The sequence below is a fragment of the Pleurodeles waltl genome, chromosome 12, assembly GCF_031143425.1.
Source record: "Pleurodeles waltl isolate 20211129_DDA chromosome 12, aPleWal1.hap1.20221129, whole genome shotgun sequence".
Taxonomy (NCBI): Eukaryota; Metazoa; Chordata; class Amphibia; order Caudata; family Salamandridae; genus Pleurodeles; species Pleurodeles waltl.
The window spans coordinates 686660429-686687403 of NC_090451.1; the positions used below are offsets into that span (position 1 = coordinate 686660429).

Here is a 26975-nt window from a genome sequence, read left to right on the forward strand (position 1 = left end):
TTCTGTTGTTAGAACAGGAGGTTCAAGTCCTCCTTTCAAAGGGCGCGGTGGAGTTGGTTCCAGAGCAGGAAAAGGGTCAAGGTTGTTACTCAAGGTACTTCCAGATTCCCAAGAAGGATGGTCGGTTGAGACCAATCCTGGACCTGAGGATTTTGAATTGGTTCCTCAAACAGGAAAAGTTCAAGATGCTGACCCTAGCCCAGGTGCTTTTGGTGTTGAACAAGGGAGATTGGATGGTGTCTGTTGACTTGCAGGATGCTTACTTTCATATCCTGATACTCAAGTCGCACAGGAAGTATCTCCGGTTTGTGGTGGGGTCTCAGTTTGCGGTCCTCCCGTTTGGTCTTACTTCAGCACCTCGAATCTTCACAAAGGTGATGTCGGTGGTTGCGGCAGAGCTCAGAAGGAAGGGGATAGCAGTATTTCCTTACCTGGATGACTGGTTGATCAAAGCCAAGTTCCCGGAGCTTGTGTTGCATCATCTGCAGTCGACAACCCAGTTGTTGTTCGACCTGGGCTTTTCGGTGAACGTGCCCAAATCTCACCTAGAGCCCTCTCAACGCCTCCTGTTCATAGGGGCAGCACTGGATACAACATTGGATCGAGCCTTTCCTCCGCCTCAGCGGATTCAAGATATTCAGGAGTTGGTTCCAATGTTTCGAAGTGGAGCGGTCATTCCAGTGCTCAAGGTCCTTAGTCTGCTCAGTCTGTTTGCCTCCTGCATACTGTTGGTCACACATGCTCGCTGGCACATGAGGGCTCTTCAGTGGTGTCTCCGAAGGCAGTGGTCTCAACACAGAGGGGATCTCGAAGGTTCTGTCAGGATCTCCAGAGATGCTGCCACGGATTTGAAGTGTTGGATTGCGGACGACAATCTTTCCCAAGGAAGGCCGTTCACGCAGCCTCCACCAGTGACCACGGTCATAACGGATGCTTCCACTCTAGGGTGGGGAGCTCATCTGGGGGACCTGGAGATCAAAGGGCTTTGGTCTCCAGAGGAACAGATTTTTCATATCAATCTGTTAGAGTTACGGGCTGTACGTCTGGCTCTCAAGGCCTTCCTCCCATCCCTTCGCGGTCAGTCGGGTCAGGTCCTGACGGACAATACTACTGCGATGTGGTATATAAACAAACAGGGAGGAGTGGGGTCGTACCTTCTCTGCAGAGAAGCTCTTCAGCTATGGTCCTGGGCGAAGGACCATCGGATTTGCTTGGTAGCAAATCATCTGGCCGGAGTCTTGAATGTACGTGCGGACAGTCTCAGTCGCCATTTCGCGGCCGACCACGAGTGGCGTCTCCATCCAGATCAAGTCCGTCTAATCTTCCAGTTGTGGGGGTTTCCTCCGATAGATCTGTTTGCCACCCGGGAGAACTCGCACTGTCCGTTATTCTGCAGCCTCCAGTATCCGGTGCAGGGAGCTTTGGGGGATGCATTTCAGAGAACCTGGTGCGACCAGTTGCTTTACGCGTTTCCCCCCATACCCTTGATTCCTCGAGTGTTGAGGAAAATTCGCCAAGACCAGTCCCAAGTAATCTTAATAGCTGTGGATTGGCCGAGGAGGGTGTGGTATTCCGACCTTCTTCAACTCTCACTGTGCCCTCCGCTCCATCTCCCTCTCAGGGCAGACCTCCTCTCGCAGTCGCAGGGGCATGTTTTACACCCCAACCTCCAGAGTCTGAACCTACATGCCTGGAGATTGAACGGGGCAACCTGAGTTCCTTCTCTCTCCCGCCTGATGTAGTGGATGTTATCTTAGCGGCCAGGTGACACTCCACTAAATCTATCTACGCTAATAGGTGGTCTAAATTTGTGGTATGGTATGGTATGGTGTGGAGAGAGACAGATTGATCCCTTACGTGCTCATTTATCAGATGTTTTATCTTTTGCTTTGTCTTTAGCACAGAGGGGTTGTGCAGTGGCTACTATTAAAGGTTACTTGTCTGCCTTGTCAGTCTTCATTTGTCTTCCAGACCAGCCTTCGTCATTTAAATCTCCTATAGTACTTAGATTCTTGAAGGGCCTTATGAATAAATATCCTCCAAATCCTTTCGTTATGCCTCAATGGGATTTGTCCTTGGTCCTAACTTTCCTTATGGGGTCCCCTTTTGAGCCTATGCATTCTTGCCCCTTAAAGTTCTTAGTTCTTAAAACAGTCTTCCTGGTGGCTATAACATCTGCAAGGAGAGTGAGTGAGTTGCAGGCTTTATCGGTTAAACCCGCTTATACAACTTTTTATGGGGATAAGGTGGTGTTGAGGACCAAGGCTGCTTTCTTTCCGAAGGTTGTTTCACCCTTTCATTTGGCCCAGACAATTACTCTGTCCACGTTCTATTCTCCGACTCATCCTTCAAAGGACGAAGAGAGACTACGTCGCTTGGACCCAAAGAGGGCGTTAAGCTTTTACATAGACAGAACGAGGGATTTCAGGCTGGAGGATCAGCTTTTCGTCGGATACGTGGGCAAGAGGAGAGGAAAGGCAGTCCACAAGAGAACATTCTCCAGGTGGGTTGTTCTTTGCATTAAAATGTGTTATTCTTTAGCAAAGAAGGATCCTCCTGATGGTATTAGAGCTCATTCCACCAGAGCTAAGTCGGCCACTTCGGCCTTGGCCAGAGGTGTTCCTGTGGTCGACATCTGCAAGGCCGCAACTTGGTCGTCCCTTCACACTTTTGCGAAACAGTACTGCTTGGACTCTGAGGTCAGAAGGGACGGCCATTTTGCACGGTCAGTGCTGCAGGATTTCTTGGTTTGACCATTCAGGCACCCTCCACCGAGTGAGGTACTGCTTTGGGACTCTATTCATTAGGTGAGGAATCCACAGGTAGTTGTATCCATCAGAAGAACGAGTTACTTACCTTCGGTAACGACTTTTCTGGTGGATACATTAGCTACCTGTGGATTCCTCACGGTCCCACCCGCCTCCCCGTTGCCTTTTTGTTCTCACCAAGTAATTCTTGAGTGTGCTCCTCTTGGTTTTGAGGACTGCAACAGATTAGGCATATATGGACATATGTATATGTTTATATGTGTATTTATATATATATATATATATATATTTGTATATATATATTTTTCGTGTATATATATTTATTTATTTATTTAAAAAAATATATATATATTAAATTTATAGCCATCTTCTTGCAATGATGTGTGGTTTACAATGTTATGAGATGTTGCTTTTGTCTTTCATCGCATTAGATTATTGTTCTCAGGCACGTAAAAAATGTTGGTACTGACGTCGGCGAGGACTTCTTATTGCCTGTATGACGTCAGACGGCGTCGCGTGGGCAAATGTGACGTCCTCGTCGACGTGCAGAAGCTAGGAAGAAGATTTCCGTTGAATGCTGGCGCCATGGGAGTGTTCATTAGGTGAGGAATCCACAAGTAGCTAATGTATCCACCAGAAAAGTTGTTACCGAAGGTAAGTAACTCGTTCTTTTGGGCTTTAACTAGGATGGTGTAAGGCAGTGGTACTCAAAGTGCGGCCCTCCTGATATTTACATGGGGCCCCCAGGTCAACAGCAGCACTGTGCTGCCGTTTATTCGACCCAGCACTGGCACTAAAAAATTTAAAACAAACGGGCAAGTATCTATTTGGAGTCTAATTGAAGTTAACAAAAAGGAGTAACTAGTGTGTTCTGGAACTCTTAACTTTAGAAACACCTTCATTATTAAAGACATCTTGCAGCAAAAATATAAAAGTATTATCTGTGTGAAATTCAAACAGTGCATTTCTTTAACCTGCAGAACCGTTTCACCTTAGTACACAACATTATATCACTGCATTGATAAGTATTTTTAAAAATCATAGTTTTCAAACATGAATTTAGAAACTTTCATCCCCTTCCATCCTCCACACCCTGACAACAATGTGAATTGTGAACTAAAAGGCAAGTCAGTTGTTATGTGAGCTCTTTCGGAGGGCTGGGTTTCTATAAAACATGAACAACATTATACTTTGTTAAATCAGACATAGAAGGTTTTATACAGCGTACATCCTGAAGACATATTTCAAGGTTCTTATATGTGATGATGAAGAAAAAAGGAGGTAAAGTGAAATAAAACATTTGCCTAGGATCACACAATCTGGTTAAGTGGAGAAGCCGGGATTTGTACCCAAGTTTCTGGGTTTCAAATTGGGCAATTTAGACCCTAGCTGTATATGCTTCACTTCTCCTACACACACTTTACCACTACCCCTCCCCGCCCTACCCCCAGCCCTCCGACTGCCACCATGCTGCCAGCAATGCGGCCCTCGGCCACATCAAGGACCAAACAGTGCGGCCCCTGGGAAAATATTTGTGAGTACCCATGGTGTAAGGATTATCAGCGCCACAGGTAGGAAAAAGCATTATACCTCTGGGCCAACCCAATCCATCAGCAACAGAGCAGTATGTATAGATCCTATCTGCAGTATGATGCTCTCTGCAGTCCCGGCCGGTGGCATCTGCTACTTACTGTGCCCTCTGGAGTCGGACGTGCCAGCCATGGGCGTCATGCTCGTGAGAGTTCCCGACCACAAATGTCAGCACGAGGGATTGAGGCCAATAATAGCAATAAAATTGTCATAAGCAGGAGAATTTTAAAGTTGCAGAGAATGCAACAGTACATTTTTTAAACAGTGACTCTACAACCCAGAGCAGGAAACCAGTAAATAAATACAGAACTGGGCTCTTATTCATGCATTGTTATCTTTTCATTCCTGTTTGTTCTTGTTATCACACTGAGGGCAGTGGTTTCCAAGTGTATTATTCACCAGCAAGATTTCATAGTCGGGAAATATTTTCCATAATTCACAGCAATAGTATTGTTCCTGTGCATTGTGATTTCAACCATTGATAAGCATCAAAGTGTGAGTTTATAGGTAAAATGAAATGAAAATGAAAAATATATTGAGAGTAATGTGTTTTGTGGTCCTAGTACAATTTCGAGTTTTTGGTGGCTTTTGAAAATGGCCCTTGGACCTATAATCAAATGCCCCCACGGCCCATTATTTATCCTACTGCATACTACAACATACTAAAATACACAATAATATTCTACAATGCAAGACTAATATTAATAAAAAGTGCAAAAACCTAACTTCTCTAGAGTGCTTTTTATTAAATTCAGTGCAACTTGTACATTAAGTATTATAGTATCTTCAAACAAAGTATGAAGTGCAACAAAGTAGCAATAGAGTAAAGGTTAATATCTGGTAAAGAGGCATGAAGATACTTCTGCCCATAGTATCTTGTGAGAAACGTCTGTTACGGCAGGTCACATATGGAGCAGCCATGTTTTTGGAGTACCTCCACTTCTAATGCTGCACATGGGTCAGACAATTGATTTTGCAAAGAGTTAGAAAAATGGAAGGGTGCCCTGGAGCACAGCAAAGAAACATAACAAGCGGGCTGTGACCGCCTCATCAGCAGCCAGCTCTGCTGAGGAAGATGAGAGGACCTGGACTATAGCAAGAGAAAGAGAAATCTGAGCATCAGACGGTTGGTAACAGAATGTACCAGAAGCGGGGAGAAACAAATGTGACGCTAACTGGGTATCAGACTTGAGATAGCAAGGACAGGGCTGCTGTGAGGGTATTGATTAGGATACATAACTGGTGGAAAAGTGGTTACACAGGAGAGAAAGAAGTGAGAAACCACACTGGGGAGACATCAGAGAATCAGAAGAAAATAACGGAAGACAGCACAAGAGGGGAAAAAGAAAGACTGCATTGTGGAGATAAAGTGCCAGGAGTGAGAAGACCAGATTGTGTGGTCAAATAGATAAGAGAGGATGCTAGTGAGAAAAGGATGAGAAGGTGGTGGTTGGGGTAGCAATAACGAGAGGCAGTCTTACAAATAATGAGAGACATTATTTCCTTACATGTACTACCCTTCGTAGGGTATATCCCATCATCCAGGACTCTTCTATCATCTCTGTGCTGGGCTTTTCTTTCAGTCTGACTCCAGGTGTAGCCCATCTCCTTGCATCAGCCACGAAGCCTCGGCACAAGGTGTTTCTTGCCCTTCCTCTTCCTTTCAGGGTTCCAGGTCAGGGCTTGCCTGGTGTGTTTGATGCGGGCTTACGGAGGGTGTGACCTATCCAGCCCCAGCGTCTTTTCGTGATTTCTTCATGAGGAGGAAGTTGGAAAGTCTGCTGCCAGAGTAATGAGAGACATGGCTACCACGAACGGAGTGAGAGGCAACAATGATGAGGGGAGGCACTGGGGAGAAAGTAACAGTACTGAAGAAACAGGAGTGAGACACTGCAATGGGAAGAAAATGGCACAGCACTGAGGAGAAAATAACTGCAGAGGCTGCAGTAGAAACAAAGGGGCCAGAGACGCGCCATGTAGAGAAACGAGAGACATATGCTGGAGAGAAAAGAATTACAAAATTGTTTTTAATATCAGATGAAGTCCTTTCGGAGAAAGGGAAAGTAATACTATGAAAAGAGGCACATCTGGAATGTCCACATTTGAAAATGTTAGTGTGTGTTAAAGCAACCTCTGAGTTAGGATTGACTTTGGCAGACAGATATTGGAAGACTTGGGTAGTTTTTGGAGAAACAAATTCAGGCTATGATATTGTACACAAACTAATAGAAAAAATGCACGTTAAACTGTGCATAGAAAGCGACATGCAGTAGCGAGAACCTGAAATGTCCTGGGTGGCTGCAGATGTGATCTTATGGCATTTTACTTTGCAGAGATTAGTACAGCACTTTGGTGATCTCATTGCCTTGCAGCACCGTTAGAGGTCATGTGACTTTATTACCTGGTGTCAAGAACTCTAAGTCAGACCAGAATTTGTTTTCTGATTGTTTGATATGGTGCTTTATGTCATAATTTGGCTCTGTGTTGAAATGATTTGTGTTGTGTGGCGTGTGCGGCTTAAGGTTTTTCCAGGCTCAGATACTTGCCAATCTGGAAGGATTGGTTGTTCATTGCCTGGCTTTGTGTGTATCCAATGTATTGCATCTCACTAGGGTCATCATTATCCCTTTAAACCAGAGTGGCCGTAAGGTACTGGTTTTCAATGCCGTCTTGCCATGGAGGTTTGCACTGGTTTGGGAAGAATGGAGTGCTTTGGTGAGCTTCAAGGTGGAGAATGACAGTATAAAGCTTCTGAGATGTGTTGCTGTGTGTAAGAAATTAGGTTATTAGTTGAGAGGGGTAGAAGCACCACTCAAGTAATAAATACAGACCTTGTCCAGGTGAACCGCAAAAAGTCACTAAATTAACCTGTGCTTAATCCTCTGGTACTTAAGCACAAAAACCTTAACTTGGAGGCAATGGGTTAAGTATTTATACAGCACACAAACAGTAATAAAATGAAAACCCAAAAGCAAGATAAATCCCAGACCAATTTAGAAAAATACAGTAAATTGTCATAAATAATAGCATGAAAATGCATTGAATAAATAATAGCATGAGAATGCATTCAATCCAATCAGTAGAATCTACGTTATGAATTTTTAAGGTTTATAGTGAAAAATAGCTTAAAACAGAAGAAAGCAATAACCGCATTTAACTGATTGCAGAAGACCAGGACAGAGTCACGAGTTGAGGGTGATTGCGATGGAGCACAAGTCCCAAGTTCATTCCAGTCTAGGAGTTACCTTTTGACTTAGAACAATTCAGTCTTCAACGGGGCAAAGCTGGAGGCTGTGTCCTAGAAGAGGTTGTTACTGTCGGGTAAGCCACTAAATGAGGTAACTCTGAAGATTTTTACCTTCAGACCCAGATGAATTTTTTGGAAGTTGAATTCCTCGAGCGGGAGAAATAGCAGGGTGTAGTAAGAAAGGGTTCCATGAGGTTAGGTACCTCAGTCGAGATGTCCCGCTTGAAAGGATTTGCTGCCGCAGAGGATGCTGTAGAGAAGAATGTAGCGAGTGCTATGAAACAGGAAGCAAAGGCAACCGGCGATGCACCTTTGTAAAATCGGCTGACGGGTGCATCCCAGTCTTCGGTTCCCACGCAGTTTTTAAAAAAAAATGTTCTGAATCCCAGCTTTTAGGGTTAGTCAAGAGCAGTACCACCAACATGACAACAAGGGTCCTGGCCTTGGGCAACGCCAGTTGGGGGCTAGGATTCACTCCAGCAGGGGCTAGTTTCAGGGTTCAAGACCTCTGGATCTTTTTGTGTCCCTGTAGCTCACAAAGGAGACCTGTCAACCCTTGGGGTCACTCTGGTGGTCCTGGGTTCAAGAAGTAGGTCTAATATTCCCTCCTGAGGCAACAAGGCAGTCCTTCCAGCAGCAGAACAGTCTTTCTTCTGAGTCTACCAAAGTTCCAGAAGTGAGATGGAGGGTGGTTCTGGGGATCCAATATTTCTACCTGGTGCTAGCCTATGTGTTGGTGGGAACTCCCTGTCGTACCTCCGTCTGGTTGTGGAAAGTTCTTCCCCTGTCCAGGCTCAAAACTGTCTGGAGTGGCAAAAGGCTGGTGTCAGGTCCTTTGTGCTTGTTGGAGGCAAAGTCCTTTGAAGTGTAAGTGGGGCTGGGTACAGCTCCACCCCGGCTATCCTGCCAGGATGGCCTATTCTGTCCACATATAGCCATGTTTGTATCAATGTCTGGCAGCAGCCCACAACAGCAGAGACGTTCATAGTCATGTGACCCAGGATACTGCTAGAAGGCACAAACGGTCAGGATAAGAAAACGCTAAATTTTTAAAAGTGCCATTTTCAGAACCGTGATTCAAAATCTGACTTTACCATTAAAGAGGATTTAAAATTTCAATGTATTTGAATTAAAACAGCATGACTCTATCTGCTTTAAAAATCTAAGTTTGCACTTCTCAAATCGAATAATGGGACCCAGTGTTATTCAATGGGAGAGATTGGCTTTTTCACTGTGAAAAACAACTTTAGGATTTTTTCATTGCCGGGACATGTAAAATGTAAGTTGCCACTAACCCTGCCCTAGGAGCTGTTATAACCTGTTTTAGGGGCGACATAAGTATTAAGGGCGATTTAGGCCCAGTAAAAGATGTATTTTGCCAGGTTAAAATGACAGTGTAAAACTGTGCTACAAGCTGCAGTGGCATGCTGGAGACATGTTTTAAAGCGCTACTTTAGTGAGTGTGCTACAGACACACTATTATCATTTAGTGTGCAGGCCCTGGGTACATGTAGTATCATTTATTGGAATTAAAAGTAAGTTGAATGTGCCTATCGTGGCCACTTTTAGCATGATTTAAGGTGAGAGCGCAAGCAGTTTATTACTGGTTAGCAGCGGTAAAGTGCACAAAGTCATAAAGCCAACAGAAACAAATTCATCAAAACAGGAGAGGTGAAGGCGAAATGTTTGGGCCGTCTACAGAGAGGGTCAGGGTTAACACTGTAACTAATATGTTCAGTCGGGGGTATGATTGTGTGATACTGCTGTGAGCTCATAGAGAGCCAGCACTATGGAATGCCTGGGTTTTTATGTGTAACCTCTGTTCTGTATCATTTATACTGTTGTGGTTACATGTTGTTTTCTAGTAGAAGGTGCTGTTGCACCCAAATACACTGAAAAGACTGCACACATATACAGTCCTCTAAGATGTGCATTGTTGTGTCCGTATGCACACATTGTTTATTGTCATATAAAGTTTTGATCTTGATAGCCATCTAAATGGCATATCTGAGTTGTGTTGCGTGTATGTTCAATGTTTTACTTAATGTGTACTGTGGGGGTGTTGGATTTTTTTAGTAGGAATTGGTGTTGGCTGCATCTTTTCAGTGGTACACATTTGTTCAGTGTGTGCTGTTGTGTATTTGTTGAGTCTGTGGTTGTTAGCTTGTTGATACCTACTTAAGTGGAATTGCTGCACTGTATTGTATTCCTACTCCAAGAACTGTTGTGGTTATGCGTTGTTGCCTAGTGACAGGGTCTGTTGGTAGCACCGCGCCTTCCAAATACACGCTGCGCCCGTAAGACCCTGTATGGATGCCCCGCCTAATGTCCGCTGTTTTTGGAGCATGTGGTTTGTGTGCTATTGCGAGCTGTTGATGCCTAACTGTACAGAGGACCTGATTTAGGTCTTCACGGAGGGAATACTGGCGTCCACAGTACTACGATCCCTAAATGATAGAATGGGATTAGAATTCTGCAGACAGGATATCTGTCACTTTTGTTACAGCGTGTTCCCCTCCACTAATACCTAAGTCAGCCCAAGAGTATCTGGGATGTGTTGATGGGGTGCAGGGCTCCACCTGATGTCTTATGTTGAAGGTCTCACTTCCTGTTTGTACAGGGGTGGTGGGTTTGGTGAAAGATGGGCTTATCTGTATCTGGAAGCCCAAAAAGTCATATCAGGGGTGGTAGTCGGTGGGCTCTGGCCATCAGCTTTAATGGCCGCTCTATTAAAGTTTACCTTTCTTACAAAAGAGCAGGTATTCAGTCCGAGAGGTTTAAGAATGCCCACGCGTCCACCACCTCCCTCTGAACGTGACATCCCTTGGCAGAGCCCAGCACAGCCCTCCAGGAGCAGGACACACACCGCACACGTCGCTGTCACTCACAACCCCATCCGTAGTCACGCTGGCAGCCAACCTGTCACACAGCAGGGAAATGCAGCTGGCACGGAAACCCCGTGGCACAGAGAGGGGCGGTCAGCCGAAGGTCACACGCTGGCTTTGTGCCAGCACCTGTTTGTTGTGATAACTTAAGTGCAGTCGTTTCCACAGTGCTGTGCAAGGACGTCACATGTTGGCCTCAGTGCTGTGCAAAGACGTCACATGGGGACCACAGTGCATGCCCAATCATGCCATGGCCGTCGCATGTTGGCCACAGTGCTGTGCAAGGACGTCACATGTTGCGTGCAGGGCAGGCCCAGCCAGGCCAAGCTCTCCGCAGGGTAAGCACGGTGCAGGTCCCACGGTGTCCCTCGAGCCCTCCCCGGGTCCCCCCTGCAGGGCCCACCCTGTGCCGCGCTCTGTTTGACATGTCCCGTCGGCCTCGGCAAACAGCGCCGCTGGACAAGTGCTTGACAAAGTTGTGTCGGTGCCAAGGGTGCGGTATCCCCACCGGCAGGCGGCTGCGCGCCCAGAAAGGGCAGAGGCCCGCACATGTTTTCCTGCGCGGAGCAACGAGTCCAAAGCAGTGAGGTAAGAGGGAACCCGATCCGTGCAGGCGGCGGCAGAGACGGGGGCGAGGCCAGAGCAGGGCGAGGCCAGCTCGGCTGGGAGAAGAGGAAAGTCGGGGGCTTGGACGACTAAGAACCCTGCAGTTTACCGGATAGACTGCGGCGTTCGAAGGGTAGAATCCTGCGGCTTAGCGGATACACCGCAACGTTCGACGAGTAGAACTTTGCAGTTTAACAGAGACACCTACAGACTTGGATATTTAGAGCCCTGCTGGTTACCGGATACAACCACCAACTTCGAAAAGTAGCACCCCGTTGCAAAACGGATGCACCGAATGTGCAGAGTGAACCTGCTACTTTTGGATACAATTGCAGTGCTGGACAAGTAGAGAAAACCCTCTCCCTTCCTGGATGCAACAATTGAGTTTAACGACTAGAACCATACTGCTTGATGGAAAGTTCAACAAGTTAAGAACCCTGGCGCTGAGACATAGAGCCAGGACTGATCAAGTAGAACCTGCAGTGTAACAATTGCAGCGGCAGCATCCAGCAGCTACAACTGTGCTGCTCAAGGGATACAATTGTACTTCACAAGTCCAGGGCTACCGCTTACGTTACATATGCAAAACTGATTTACAACCTTGATGCTTAAAGGATGCAACCACAATGCTCAACAACCCAGCTTCTTAACAGATGCAATAATCATGGTTTGAGTTGATTGATACTGTACCACTTAAAGGAGGCAGCCACGAGCTGAACAACCCTACTACTTGACAGATGAAACCACAATGAGCCACAACTACAACCTTGCAGCTTAACGCATGCAACTGCCATGTTTGACAGAAACGACCTTGTCCTTTAATGGACACAACCACGAGGTTTGACAATTCCAACACTCAACAAGTACTATACCGTTCTGAAGGATAAGTGTAACTACAGCATTCAGCGACAAATGCAATCTTGCCGATCAAGGAATACAACTTTTTTCTTGAACAAGCACAGCATTGATCACGTACTCTGCATCCACCACAATCCAGCTATTCAACGTCCAGCACAACCCTGCAGTTCAATGACTAGTACATACATCCCTACAGCTCGAAAACTAGTGTAACGCATCAACCTGAGGACGACTAGGCCACTCAGTCTCAAGTACAACTCAGCTGCTTACTGTCAACTACATCCCTCGTAGTCGACAAGTACAACCGTACCAGTCGATATGTATAAAAATCAGCAATAAGTAGGCCAAGACTACATACAAGTATATTTCAGCCTACTTATAAACCCGCTTTTTATACGAAAAACAGTTCTGATATACAACTACAACCTTGAAACTCGACCACAAGTACAGCATTCAGTAAGCTACACTTTCTACGTTCTCACAGTTGATGGCATAATGGCCTCTCGTGTTTTATGACTAACGATGGTGGGGTGCTACCTAATGTCTTATGCATGATGCTGTGTGTAAGCTTGGTTTATAGTTGCTTCGTCAATATTTATGAAAGATCACCCTAAGGTCCATTCATCCTGCTCGTTACCATGCCCACTACTTAACCATAGACTTTACTTAGTCTACGGCTCTGTCTTTGTGTCTTTCTTTGAGCCAGCACGGACTGAGGTGACCCAGAAATAGCACAGACCTCAATGTTTCAGTGGTGGTGTAGGGTTGAATGCGTTAGGCTGCCGGCTATAGACCCGGGCCAAAAGTAGGGCTTAGACTGCACGCACACTTGGTTTACCCTAGGTAATGTTGTAAATGCTGTCAAGAAGGGTGGGAATGACAGGAGAGATGAACCATGTGTGGCATTAAGGGGTGCTTTAATGGCTGACGAGGATCTGCAGGTTAAATAGTGGTATGTTGACCAGTAAGGTCTGATAGAGTATGTTGGCTCTTACTGAGGATATGTTGGGGGCTGTATGAGGGTCTGCTGGCTGTGGGGGGTGGCTGGTCTCCTGGATAATATCTGAGGGTTTTTTTTAATCAAATTTACAGTTTTTCTCTGCTGATGTGACTGATTTTTAACCTGATTCATAGACATGTCCTGGCCTTTTTCATAGACCTTTCTTAGCACACAGGTGAGACTATATATTAAGTAACTCCTTTTATTTAGGAATGTGAAAAATTTCATATTTTATTTGTAATTAACACATTTTTGTAAACTTACACAAAATGCAACATGGGCATTTAGTGCTATACTTTAGGTCAAAATTAGGTCTTGTATCCATTTTGCACACAAGGGCGTATTTTGAGGAAAAAAAAGTTTGTGTTCCCTTTAAGTTGTCCCTGTGCTCCTGCAGTAGAATTTTTACCCATACCCAAATGGACTTGAAATTACATGATGTGGGCTAATGGCATAACTCGAGGAATTTCGTGTAAAAAGCATTAACGCGAAATGTAGGAAATTATGTGCTATTCGGTCGACGTTATAACATTTTCAGCCAGGCCTACTTTTATTACTGCTGAGCATGCCAAGTGTCTCGAAATGTGTATTGGAGGTGTTTGGGTCTGACCATCAGTGACGATAATAACAATATCATAGCGCTTTGTACTCAGTCACTTCCTTTCAGACGTTCTACTGGAGAGAGTGAAACTAGTGACCTGTATTCCGAACCATACCAGGTTTAGAGCAAAACAAGGGCTCTTTTAAAGAAATATTGCTTCTGCTTAAGCTGGTCAGAAAGCTTGGTAGAGTCTGCGCCTTGTGCAGAGAGCTCTCTGTAACCCTGGTGAAGCTGATCTCAGTGCCTTTAAAGTAGCTCATTGAGGTAATATGCCCACTGCAAAGATATGACTGTAGAACCCACCTGGCGGTGTTGCAGTGTTGCACCTGCTCCAGAGATCTGCTTTCAATTCTGCATGTCCAGCTTCCAATCCCAATAAATTGGCTCAGTGGGTTAATGTGCATGTTTTGGAGATCTGTGTGTAGTTTGGTCATTACAGCTCGAAATGCAGGTCCTACAGCTAAGCTGGTTTTTGAATATACTCCAAAGACCTGTTCATGGTCTGTACACCACTGGTCTTGAACCCATTACCAGTGCTGAATAGGTAAGTGCCAGGCCACACAGAAGACTTCACCTTTCATCGTTTTTAGGTGCTAAATTGAATAATAGTAGCGCCTGGTAGTCATAATTCTATAGCCTGCCGTTCTGCGGTCCAGGCGCTATGTAAACGAGGCATCTAGAACATTGTGAAAGTGATCTACATCATGACATAATAGTATTTACTAATAAACACCAATGAGCTCTGTGACCCGCCGAAAGAAAGCTTAGTTACTGCTTTATAAATACATTACATTTACTTTGTGGGCTCTGGCCTTTTGAGATCTACGTCCTCTGAGCGGCGGCTTTGCTACTTTGAAGTAGCTCTGTGCACCCTACAAGAGGTCCGCTGCGGGTGCCTGACGGTGTAGATCTGTGTAACCTGGGTGACAGTTCTGCTAATCATAGGCCTCGTTTATGATCCCTGCGCATGTGATGAGTGTCTCAGCCGATGCCCGAGGCTGTTAGACCTCTGTAACCTGGGCGATAGCCCTGCTGTGTCAGGACTAACACAGATCTAATGTCAGAAACCTCAGAATGCCGTGCAGTTTCTCGGGAAAAATGTTTCTGTACCAAATCCAGTTACACTTTTCATGCCAACCTCTGCACCCTTTGGCCAGCCTCTTTGATTCAAGCAGCTCATTTTCTCGCCCCCTCTCGAGTGGGAGTCTGGAGAGGTGGGGTTAGAGACAGCCAGGGGAGGGTGGTTTAGGCATTGCCAGGGGAGGGTTGTGTTAGGCACTGCCAGGGGAGGGAGGCTTTCCTTCGGGCCTGACTCCTTGCTCGCCTTGACTAATGTCTAAGGCCCTCTGACCTCACACTGCCGTCCACAGGCCCCACCCCCTCGCCTCCCGCCAGTGCCCTGCCAAGGGACAGGACAGGTGCCAGAGACCAACTTTGGGAATGTGTGACGTCTGCTTTCACTGAAATGTCGGTCCGGCGTTCTTTTTCTGTCGCAATGCTGTGGGAGAAATCGGTATTTTAAGACGGTGATAGAACACGCTATCACACGCTCACGAAGTGCCATGAAGTATTTGAAAGGTGGCCTCTTGGCACCACGTAAACCACACCAGTCCATGTACTGTGTTGCTCGGGATCTTTATTAATTCTTTGAGCCGTGACGTTTCTGAAGGTTTTGGGGTCACGAGGACAGTATTAACGCGTTTCCAAAGCTGCCCACAGGTAATGATTGACACCGGCCCGTGGTGCAGATGGACTCTGGCCGGCACAGTCCAGTGGGGTATGTGAGGCCGCGGAGGCCAGGCCTTTGACCCCGCGGTGCTGCGGGGACCTGCTGTAAAGAGTGGGTGCAGATCGACACACAGCCGCAGCGCGGGAACCGTGCTCCCACAGGTGCAAGACATTACGCCGTATCCATTTGGGACCAGATAATTTTATTATTAAACAGCCTCCACAAAGGTCCGTATTTGCTTCTACCCCAAGCATGCTAAGATTTTCACTTTCTGTTTTCGAGTGAATGACTTGTCACTCATGTGCTTTCAGCATTAACAACATGTTTTAATGTAAGATATACTTTGCAGTTAAAGTTCTTTTTCTGCGCATCGAAAAAGCGCTGCAAAAGGTAAAGTGGCAGAGAAATAACAGCATAACTTTTCTAGCTTAGCTGGGTTTGATTAGAGTGAACATGACAATGCTGTGTGGTCAATAATAATAAGAATGCGTAAAAACTGTGCGAGGGGCAAAAATCATGAATTTGGAAGACCTAAAGAAACCCTGCAGACCCGTATGAAGCATCCTTAAGGCATGGAGAATACATATTGTCTAGTTGGTGGTTATAATAATGGGAACTGGAGACCCGGGATCCATTCCTAGCATACAACTTGACTAGAAGAGCCATATGATTCTAGGCACTTCACTTCATCTGAGATTGTAAAGCTATATAATATTAATATGTGAAAAAGCTGTATTGATACTATGTTATTCTATCCCAGCTACCTGATCCCTTGTTTCTGTAATCTGGTCTCAATGTGCTCGACATGTTCGAGAAACCTCTGCCATGATAAACAAAATGTAGATATGTCATGTAGGGGTGTGCAAAAAATTCCAGCCCACTGGCAGAGTTCGCAGAGTTTTGCCCACTCCACGTTCCGGCAAAACGCCACCAACCGCTGCGTCGCAGAGTTTTTCTTGTGTGTGGCTCGTGAACGTTAGGTTGACGAGCGAGATTTTGCATTCTCTAGCACGATATTTGGGCACTACAACGCTTAACGGCGAGATTTCTCAACATGGGAGGTTATGGCAGGTTGCAATCATTTGCTTTGAGAAAGCTGCCGCTTGAGTAGAAAATCTACTTGAGCGGCACTAAAAAGCGGCACCCTCCAGTTTGCACTGATTTTACAGTGCGGAAGAAGCTTCCAGCGCTAAAAATCAGTGCAAGCAGCACAACATGTTTGATTCCACCCACTAGCGGAACTTCGCAGAATCTCAGAGTTTTTGTGTAACTCTGCAGAATTCCGCAGAGAGAAACTCCTTGAGTTTTGCCCAGGTCTAGTGTAAAGGGCAAAACCAGTACAATAGCAAATACCTGTTTACTGATGTCATCAGTCATGGTTGTTGAATGGTCTGTTTTGTTTTACTATCTCAAATTTAAAAATGAGCAGCATGGTATTGTCTAGCATTCACTATTTTCCTCCTTTTTTTATGCAGAACTAAGGGAAGACCAGCCCCTTTCTCCCCACGTGGATCGTGCAGAAGGAGACCATGTCATCATGCAGACTGTGCCTGTGTGCCAGAGAGACTGCCCCTGCAGCTGCCATTCCAAGAGGCCGGGCATGGTGATGGTGTGGGTGCCTGAGTCAAAAGTGCAGGTAGCCGACAGGGAAGACGAGGCTGCAACGCTTTCGGACACCTCTTCTTCTGCAGACGACTCGCCACCCTTTCGTCAGGTCTTTGTGGTTAATAGAGAGGACAAGGAACCAACAAAACGTGGTTCTTCGGAAGATGTGAACGGGAACGTGGCGGGCGACATCCTGAGCACCAAAAACAGGACTCCTAAGGCAAGTATGGCACTACTGAACAAGAAGCCCTTTGGGAACTACCCAGTGCAGCGGCAGACCCTGACAAATGCCACAGGTATAGCCAATGGTTTGAAGACCCCTGGCATGACCAATGGCCACCACAATGGAACCGCTCCGGAAGGCTCAAGTGTGGGCAATGTTGTCCTAACCTACTACCGGTCCATGTCTGACAGGAGTTTTTGTGAGGAAGAAACTTGTGTGCCCACCACAGGGGATTACGAATGTGGGTCTTCGGACTCGACTCCTGTGTCCGAGACACTGCAGGAGCCACTGTTTGAACCAGCACCTGTCCCTAAACCCCCCAGGAAGAGCAAACTTGGGTCACAGACCTCACTTGAAAATGAGGCTCCTCCTCCAGCTGTTCCCCCAAAGGCTCCCCGTAAGCCACCCCGGACCTCACTGGCACCCTTGCCCTTCTTTCGGAAAGGATCCCTTAAGAAACAGCTGGAACAAGACACTTTAGAAGAGGAGGAGGAGCCACCGAGGACTCAAACTCAGCTGCGTCGCCACCATGCTATGAAATGCTTCAGAGAGCGGCCATCTTCTTCCTCGTCTTCAAAGGAACAGAAAGAGGACTTGGATGATTCGTCTTTGGATGACGCCTCTACAGGTACCCACTTTATACCGAAGTTCTTTGTCAAGGTGGGGGGCTCACAACACTTAGTTTGGGTATGTTTGATTGGTGAGACCCCATGTGGGTAAAGATAATAGGACTTTGATTGTGTTTTTGCTGCTTCGGTCTATGAGATGATTGTGAGCGGGGCAATGAAATGTTAGGCTAATTTACAGAGTGAGAGTGCTGGTAGATATATATTTTCTTTGAATTATGGGCAACTTGCAGAAATTGTTGAAAGAGGCTTTGGTCTGTCTTTCTCCACCATTATATCATCCAGGTGTGTTACTCAACTGGTGAAAACACTGTCAGTTCTTTCTTGCTCACTGTGGGCCAGATACTTGAAAATAATACATTTTTGGGGCCCTATCAGTTCCAACATCATAGGCACACAGGTTTAGAACACTACACGTATTATCCTCTCTCAGAGGTTTAATAAGGTCCCTTTCTATTGTAAGGTTGCTACTGTATAAGATTGGATCTGTGGCTTGAAGCTGGATAGGCGTGCTGTGGAGCACAACTCACTTTCTTAAGCTGTACATTAATGTCATGTCAGTCCGATGCCTTATGGTGCCACCATAAATGACTGAAGAGGCCGCAGTGTTGCAAAGAAATAAAAAAAATTGCGGATGAAATGTGTGAATGGATCACAGCCACTGGGAGTTACAGTCAACTCTATTTGAGTCCATTTTTTTTTTGCTCACTGTGCTACAACTGGCGGGAACTAGCCATATACAAATCCGCCTGCCTGCGTCAATAAATAGAGCCCAGGCCAAAGCGCAGGGAAGCAACACAAACAAACTTTTCTAGGGTTTCTCCAGAGTGATACTGTGCATGCAGTTCTGTTTGAATTCACCCCTTGTGCGTTGGTTCCAAGACTGATTTGAATATGTCTGGTGCAAACCTGCAGTCCAGCAGATGAGCTGGGCAACTACGAACAGGTATGTACATAAAAGAGGTGCCTAGCCTTATGTGCCTGTGTTCCCTCTGTGATATGTGGCATGAATCTTGTCCAGATCCTGGGAATAGCAACTCGTGGTGGGGCCGAAGATGTTCAGCGATTGGAAAGGCCATGCGAAGGAGCTTTGGGCCAGATGTAGCAAAGGTTTTTACCCATTCTGTGTCTATGGGAAAAAGCATTCATACATATGTCCCTTTATCCTGATGGATTTTAGGGAGTTTTCCTGTGCGTCATGGAGGTTTGCGACCAGTGTGGATGCGAGCGTCCTGTGTCTGCAGAAGCAGTTCAAGACCATGGGGATCAGATTTTGTAGACATTGCTCAGCATTCCAAACTACCCATCAAAATGTCAGTTGTTCCATCAGAATTCTGAGTGCCTGTCAATGCACCTGCACTGCAGACTCCTTCCTTTGCAAGTTACGTGGCATTGAGTGTTTTTTACTACCAAATGTTTGAATTACGATTAATGAACCAGACTGTTTAAACCCGATCGACACGCTGCAACTTCTAAATTAAAAAATGTGAATTGCAGTCAAATAAATTGTTTCAATCTGAATTTCTGAATTCTTTTGGACTGCCTGAAACGCCTCAATAGAAAAGCCTGAATTACATTTGACCCACTGGATTGTCTAAAGACCTAAGTTCCAGTTGCAACATCTAAATATGAATGTCTGAACTCTGGCAACCTGACTGAAATATCTAAGTCTGAATGTTTGAATTCCAGCCAAACAGCTGGCAGAACCAAAGCAACGTCTGAATTCCAGTCTCACAATTTGAATGTATAAATCTGAATGCTGATAGGCCAATTAAAGCGTCCCGCCTCACTATGCTGACCAAAGAGTTGAAGTCTCTTCTGTATCAAAGCATTTAAAAGCTTGTCTTCAACTTCTATACTCTCCTCCATTTTAAACACACTGGATATGTCCATCTTCCACTTTGTAATTTATGCATTGGAACATCCCTTATCGATCTCTTGCTTTTCCTCATCGTTTTCCTTTATCTGACTTTTTGCTCTTCTTTTCCTTTAGTTGTTAAGTTCTCTACATTAACCTCCATTCACTTTTCTCTCCCACTTGCCTCTTCCAAACTTGTTGTGACCCTAACATTATGACAGAACCTCTTCTTCTTCTCATTTATTTAAGAGTTCTGCACCGATCTGTGAGTCACATTCAGCCCAGAAAATTCTGCCACTTTGTCACTCTGGTTTGCGCCCCAATACTGGTGCTTGCACGCTTCACTGACTGCTACCCAGGGTACATGCAACCTAAAGGGTCCCTTCTGTTTATGTTCTACTAGAGTTAGGCAAGGCAACAAATTTAGAGCAATATCCAATCCAGAGGCGAGCCGAGGGCCTGGCTTGGCTCTAAGAGCCTGTGCTCCAGCCTTGAAAATTGTTGCCATGTAACTAATCATAAAATATCGTATACAAATAATAGTCTCCTCAAAATTAAAAAAAAGTATATTTTCTTTAACACGTAGGAGGGTTTCAGTTTAGTATATCCGATTATATCACTGCTTTGAGAGGCATTTATTAAAAGTGATAATTTATTCTCTCACCCACCTCTATTGAAATCGAACAAGGAGAGTCCGGCCAGAGCCAAGTCAAGGGTCTGCTTGGTTCTTACAGTCTGTGTACGAGCTGCGCTTTGAAAATATATCTTATGTAATTTATTTAACAACCATCACATGAAGTAGGATAGTCTCCTCAACATTAAAAACCTGTATTTCTTTAACCTGTGGAAGCTTTGACTTTAATAGAGCGCATTATAACACTACACTGAGAAGTACTCATTAATAGTGATGGTTCTGTAGAACTGGTATTCTGAACTCACATATTTGAAAGTGATTTCATATAAGATGATAAAAGAATGTTCCTTCATATATGAAGATAGAAGAATCTAATGAAGATAAGAGTTTCGGTGAAATATATTTGCCTACGATCACACAATTCAAGTGGGAAAGCCGCAATTTATCCTGGTGTTCTGGTTTAACTTTGTACCAATGAGTCAGTAAAAAGGTATCTTTTTGTCTTTCTTTATGTTAAGACTTTGTTTTTCCCTCCTAGTGCAATTTCTAAATATAACGCAAACTCCCAGTGCTTTACATGAGCACCAGTTGCATTTCACAGGGTCACATGCATTATTTGTATGCATGAGGGTATTAAGTGATTTTCCTCCAATCACTAGATGTTTAGACAAAGCTGATACTCAAACCTTGTTCCTCAGTTCTACAGGTGGAAACTCTGACCATAACACCACATCCCAGGTAGCGGGAGGGGACCAGGCAGATGCCACGTGAAAGCTCGGCTCGTTATGGGTTTGAGGTTCCAACAGGGCCAGGCTTCAGGCTCGAGCTTTCAGTGGCTGTCCCACCTCTAGTTTTTAAACAAGAACTTAGAAACATCCATGCCTCCTCTTGCCCTGATGACCGTGGCATTAGTGACCTACGAGGCAAGCCTACATGCGTACTATAGATTATAGATGTAACAACATTATAGTCTATCAAATGAAAGAGGAGGGCTAACTCAAGTATGTTAAGGAGCTCTCATCTTTGATCAAGAAAAAGGAGGCAGGGTGAAATATTTGCATGGGATATCACAGTTTGGTCAAGTGGGGAAGCCGGGATTGATCTCAGCATTTCTGGTTTCACATTGTGCAGTTAAGCCACCAGATGGGTATCCTTTTCCACCTCTGATTTTTAATCTAAGGCTAATGCTTTGTCTTGTATTGATAGTGCATGAGGTTACAGCCTGGGTGGTAGGCAGAAGTCACCTGAAAGCTTGACTCGTTTTGGGCTCGAGGGTCCACGAGGACCGTGAGCTCGATCAGAGCCAGACACGTGATTCGAGCATGGATCGAGATTTCAGTGGCTCACCCACCTTTATGCTGTACCTTGTAACCTTACTGTTCTAACACAAAGTGCTCTAATATCCTTGTCCAAGACTGTATCACCAAGAAAAAAAATAAGTAAACCCGGACATATACGTACCAACATGCCACTCCAAATGTTTACATTTCAATCGACAATTTGAATATGTAATCCAAATGTGTGAATTCTGACCGGTCATTTGGAAGAGCTAAAGTCAAACATTTTAATTCTGATTGACCAATTGCATTGCCTAATTCCAAATGACTAGGTTGCGATTGAATATCTTGATTTCTGAGATGACCATTTGGAATTTCAAATCCAAATATGTAAAAATATCCACGTCGTAAAATGTATTATTGTGTTTGTCATTTTCGTATTTCGACTTTGCGTACCCCAAGTGCAAAATTTTATTTGAGGGGAGTGCCCTGGCATTTCTTAATGAAAGGTGACCGGCAGATCTTAGTTGATACTTGTAGCAGGACTCATGAAATGATTATAATATCTCATCTCACCTGAGAAGGAGGGAGGGCTGAGTCAGACTCTCTTGCTGCACGTTTATGACCTGAAGGTTGAATACCGATGTCTGTGTTGAATGCATGTATAAGTCGGGGTACCTTAAATGAAGAAAACAAAAACCTTTGTGTTTGCAAATCCATTTTATTGAAAAACGACGTCCTCATTGGCTGGGACCTGCCACATGTTCCCTGGTCAGGTGTGAGTGGCTGACCCAGGACTCCACGAACCAGAATCGAAAGCGTGGAAGAGCTAATCATACCTGACATGGCGTGACTCGAGATTCGAGTTCTGCACGTCTGGGACATTCCTGTACACGAAGAACAATAGAGGTGCAGAACGGCATGCAGTTGTGCCCTGACAAGTTGTATTTTGCAGGGAGAAGGTGAATTGGTCTTACCGGTAAGTACCTGGCATGTTTGCAGCAAAGTCGAGGAAGGAATTAGGCGACTCGGCTCTATACACCAAAAGAGGCTTCTGTGCTAGAGGTGGGTGAGCCTGCGAATTAACAGGGAGAGCCGGGCCAAGGCTCTGGCTCGACTCTGAAAGCCATAGCACGAGCAGAGATGTCAACATATTTGGAATGTACATTGCGTAGCAATCATTGTGTAAAATTATGATAGAGACTTCAAAATTAAAGCAAGCATTTACAATGCAGCAGGTTTCGCATTTTGTGGCCTTAGAGCTGTTAGCGTTGTAAACTCCAAACGGGACATTTCTTGCTACATTAATTGAAAAAAAAAAAAAAAAAAAACAGCGCGATCGCGCTGTGTAAAACCCAGTGCTATCGCGCTGTGTAATAAAGAGAAAAAGTAGTCCAGAAACCATACGGAAAACACGGAGCCCCGTATATTTTCAGTGGTTGGTCGGTGTGCTCGAGGATGGCTAAACACCGGAAAAGGCATGACGTATACATGCCTTACACTAATGAAAGCAAGCGGATATTAAAAGGCAAGCCCACGAACCAATGAAAGTGGCTGATGTAACATGGCCGTGGTTAGGAGCCCAAAGAGAGATTACAGCAGGATCGAGTGCTATGCACTTGACCCTATAAAGAAAGTATAGAGCATTACATTGTATCACTGCATTGAGAGGCTTTCGTTAAAAGTGATAGTTTGTCATCATGAAGCTATGAATATTCACTCCCCCAAACGATGATGCCATTAGCGAACTGAGAGGCAAGCCTGTTGAAGTGTGTATCCTCTGTGTGGTCTATTTAATTATAGCTGAAGAACTATTAAAGTCTATTAAACATTTGAGAGAGGGTTTTTGCAGCACACTTGTTGAACTGATGTTTTCCAAGGAGCTCTCAAGTGTGATAGAGATACAAAGTTGATGTCTGGGGTAACACAGTTTGGTAAAGCAGGGAAGCCGGGAATGATCACATGTTTTCTGGTTGTACAATTTAGTCCGAGATGGGCCTCTCTTTCTTACTCATACTACAACATAGGTTAATCTGTGTCTTTAATTCTCAGAGGAGCCACACAGCACTCTGTGTTGGATAGGTAACGATTCAAGATGAAATAAGACTTCATTTCTAGATAATGGTGCCTGAGGTGTGGGTGGGGGGGGGTCTGAAGGGAGAGGGGAGGTAATCAGCAGAAACCACATGAAGACTCTGCTGAAGGACCCACTGTAAGCCAGACCCAGAACTCTGGCCTGAACCTTCTGTGGCCCGCCGACCTCCACTCTGTCCATTATCCAGAGCTTCAGTAGCATAAACCACTAGAGCTGCCCAGAAGGAAGTAGCGTAATCCCTTTGTCCATCTAGCAGGAACCAGCATAAACCACTCTAGTCTTCTGGAAGGAAGCAAGCTAAACCACTCTATGCATCGGAAGCAAGCAGCGTGAACTGCTCTGTACATGTAGAAGGAAGCAAACCGCTCTGTATGTCCGAAAGGAAGCACAATAAAGTGCTCTGTATACCCGGAATGAAGGAGCGCAAACGGCTCCGTACGTCTGGTAGGAAGCAGCGTAAACCATTCTGTACATCCGGAAGAAAGCAGTAGTGTAACCAGCGACTAAACACTCTCAGGTCTGCTGGGCAGTGCCCTTACCACACAGCACAATATGTCAGAGCTCTGATTTAACTACAGCGTACTCCAAAAACTCACCTTAATCTCACACAGGCTAATGAGGAACTGACCCCTAACCTACCAGTGTAATTAGGGAGATAGAGCTCACCTCTCATTGTAATAAGGAATCAAGTGCTTGCCTGACAGTGTAATTGGAAATGAAGCCCTAATCTTCCACCATGTAATCTGGAATGAAGCCCCCACCTCACACTGTGTAATCAAGGATGCTGACCTCACCTCATACCATGTCCTCGGGAACCAAGCCCTCTCCCAACACATTATAATCATGATCCAAACACTAATTCACTGTGTGATCCTAAGCGGAGCTCTCATCTCACACAGTGTAATGAGAGAACAAGCTCTAACCGGACGCAGCGCAATGGTTCGGGTGGTGGAGGGGGAGAGACTTAATCTCACACAGTGTAAAGAGTGGAAGGGCCCTCTCCCTACATAGCGCATTGGGGGCGGGTGAGCGGTCAGGGTTATAACTTCAAACAGTATAGTAAGTGAACGAGCCATCACCTTGCATCGTGAAATTAGAGGCAGGAGTTGCGTGGAGCTCCAACCTCACAAAGTGTAATCGGGCAGGTGGAGTGTGCGACACGGATCTAACTCCACACAGTCTACTTGGCAGGGGACAGCTCTAACTTCTATTTTTTTACCAAAGAAGAGGAAGAGCAGAAATCCGCCACACATCCTGTACACATAAATCATAACACACTACTGGTGTGGCATAGACAAGTATTCCTGTACACTCCCAGGAAACCTAGGGGGATAGCTAACCTGCTGGATATTAGTCCAAGGAGAGCTTTCAAGATGTTGGTCGGATAGGCCTCGCCCACACTTTTGTGGCATGCTTCATATTCGGCCAGTCTGGCCCACTGTGTTAGGATAATACCAACACAATGGTCTCATCCTCATTGAAGAGGGAGATCAGAAATGTATTTTCTGGTCAATGATGGGGTCCAGTTGTCATTAAAACAGCCTTCGTGTAAACTAAAAGATGTCCTTTATTTATGGGTACACCGGGCATGATTAAAATCTTGATCAGGATGATCATGAGAAATTAGGTCTCGGGCATCCCATCTCCAATCTGTTTGTCACCATGCTTCGGCCTCGTAACAGATCCCTGAAAGGGGGTCTCAGGCTTATTCAGGGCAGTCCAGGTACCACACATCAGTCACTAGTGCACTACAGATAGCACATAAATGGTAAGAATAAGTCTTACCTCTTCATTTTTTTCATCATTACTGTATATTATAGGTTTTTTTTTTGTTGGGGGAGGGGGGGTTACCACAGGGATGCACTGCAGAGAAACCTCTCATGTAGTCATATATTCGTCAAGGTCCATGTTCCTGGTCCGTGCCTACATTATTTGTCACGGGTGGTCTGTCTTTCTTCTTAGACCTAACCTCACACAGTGTAGTGAGAAAGGGTAGGGGTACAGCTTTAACCTCACAGAGTGCATTAGGGTGGGTGGTGGGGGAAAGGTCTAATCTCATACAGTGAAATGAGTGAACCAGCTCTAACCTCACACAGTATGATCATCTCCCAAAACGTTTGGAGAGGATGTGGTCTAACGACCAGAGCTACTGACTTTGGAACTGGGTTCGAGTCCTGGCGTCGGCTCAACATCCTGTGATTCTGGGCAAATCGCTTAATCTCCCACGGCCTACCAAAAATAAATGTGTCCTTGTGTAACAAAACTGATGCTCATTTAATGCGCTCCAATACCTTCCGGTCGAGTTTGTGATATATCAAACTAAAAAAAAAAAAAAAAAAAAAAAATGGGGAAAGTGGGACAGAGCCACCCCTTACACAGTGTAATGGGTGAGGGGTACAAAGCCTCCTCTCACCAGGGTCATAGCCTGTCAATTGAGATTGGCAGGGTGTGAGCTTCAGACACAAGGAGGTCTTAAGAAGCAGTGGAAAATGAGGAGTGGGGATTGTTAGTGGTATTTATTTCTATAAAATATCCCACTTGTTTTAAGACCTTTAGAACAGAGATGAGAGACTGTTTGTGTGAACGTTTGCCTGTGTGTGTGTATATAAGTAAAACTCCCAGCTGAAATCTGACAGACACCTCACTAAACCCAAATGAAAGCACCTGTCACAAACACCTTATTTCCTTAAAGCCTCTAAATCGTCAGTGACGTTCTCAAAATAAACATACAAACCCTATAAGCTCCCTTGTTACACACAGTTTGTCTACAGCACTGTACAGCAACTTTTTGTTATGGGCACGTGCCCAGACATACACTGGTTGATAATCTATTGTCTACAGAAGCTTCAGCTTTTCTCAGATTTCTTGCAGCAGGCTTTAGGTTTAAACTTCGACCTATTTAAAAATGTACTTCTAAGAGTCACATCAGGTGCTCTCTGCCCTGGTTAGCAAAGAGTACTACTTGCACCGCAAACTTTTAATGACTGATTAATAGAGCACTATCTAACTTTTAATATGTACAACATATATCTCCAGTGCTCACGCTGTGTCCATGCTTTGTACACGCACATGACACAGTAAATCTATGCTTCTGATGACTGTGGTGTTATCCGTAATTTCATCCACAATGGCATCGATGTCATTTGGGATGACATCAGTGACGCCATTTAACATTTCACGAGTGATGTAATATGCTAGGTCATAAGCAGTGCACGCCTGGAGTGCAAGTTTGTGTTAGCTCAGTAAATTATAACTTGTGAATTTCAGAGGTTTTTTTAGTTTAAAAAATCAGGTTCTGAAATGATTGAAAAACTAACATCACTTTAACCTTTGTTGCTTTCAATGAACATTTATAAATGTGCTCACGCACACG

General features: G+C 45.0%; 1 protein-coding gene across 5 annotated transcripts in view; it reads left to right on the forward strand.

The window, feature by feature from the left end:
• ARHGEF15 (Rho guanine nucleotide exchange factor 15) overlaps positions 1-26975 on the forward strand; it is a 315428-nt gene that overhangs the window by 215983 nt on the left and 72470 nt on the right. For 4 of the 5 annotated variants that reach the window (XM_069218718.1, XM_069218720.1, XM_069218719.1 and 1 more), the window contains one exon: positions 16760-17740. In XM_069218718.1, the coding sequence (XP_069074819.1) occupies positions 16760-17740 (981 nt within the window). Of the gene's footprint in view, positions 1-11117; positions 12411-16759; positions 17741-26975 lie in introns of those variants that run through there. The other variant, XM_069218722.1, reaches the window with a different exon arrangement.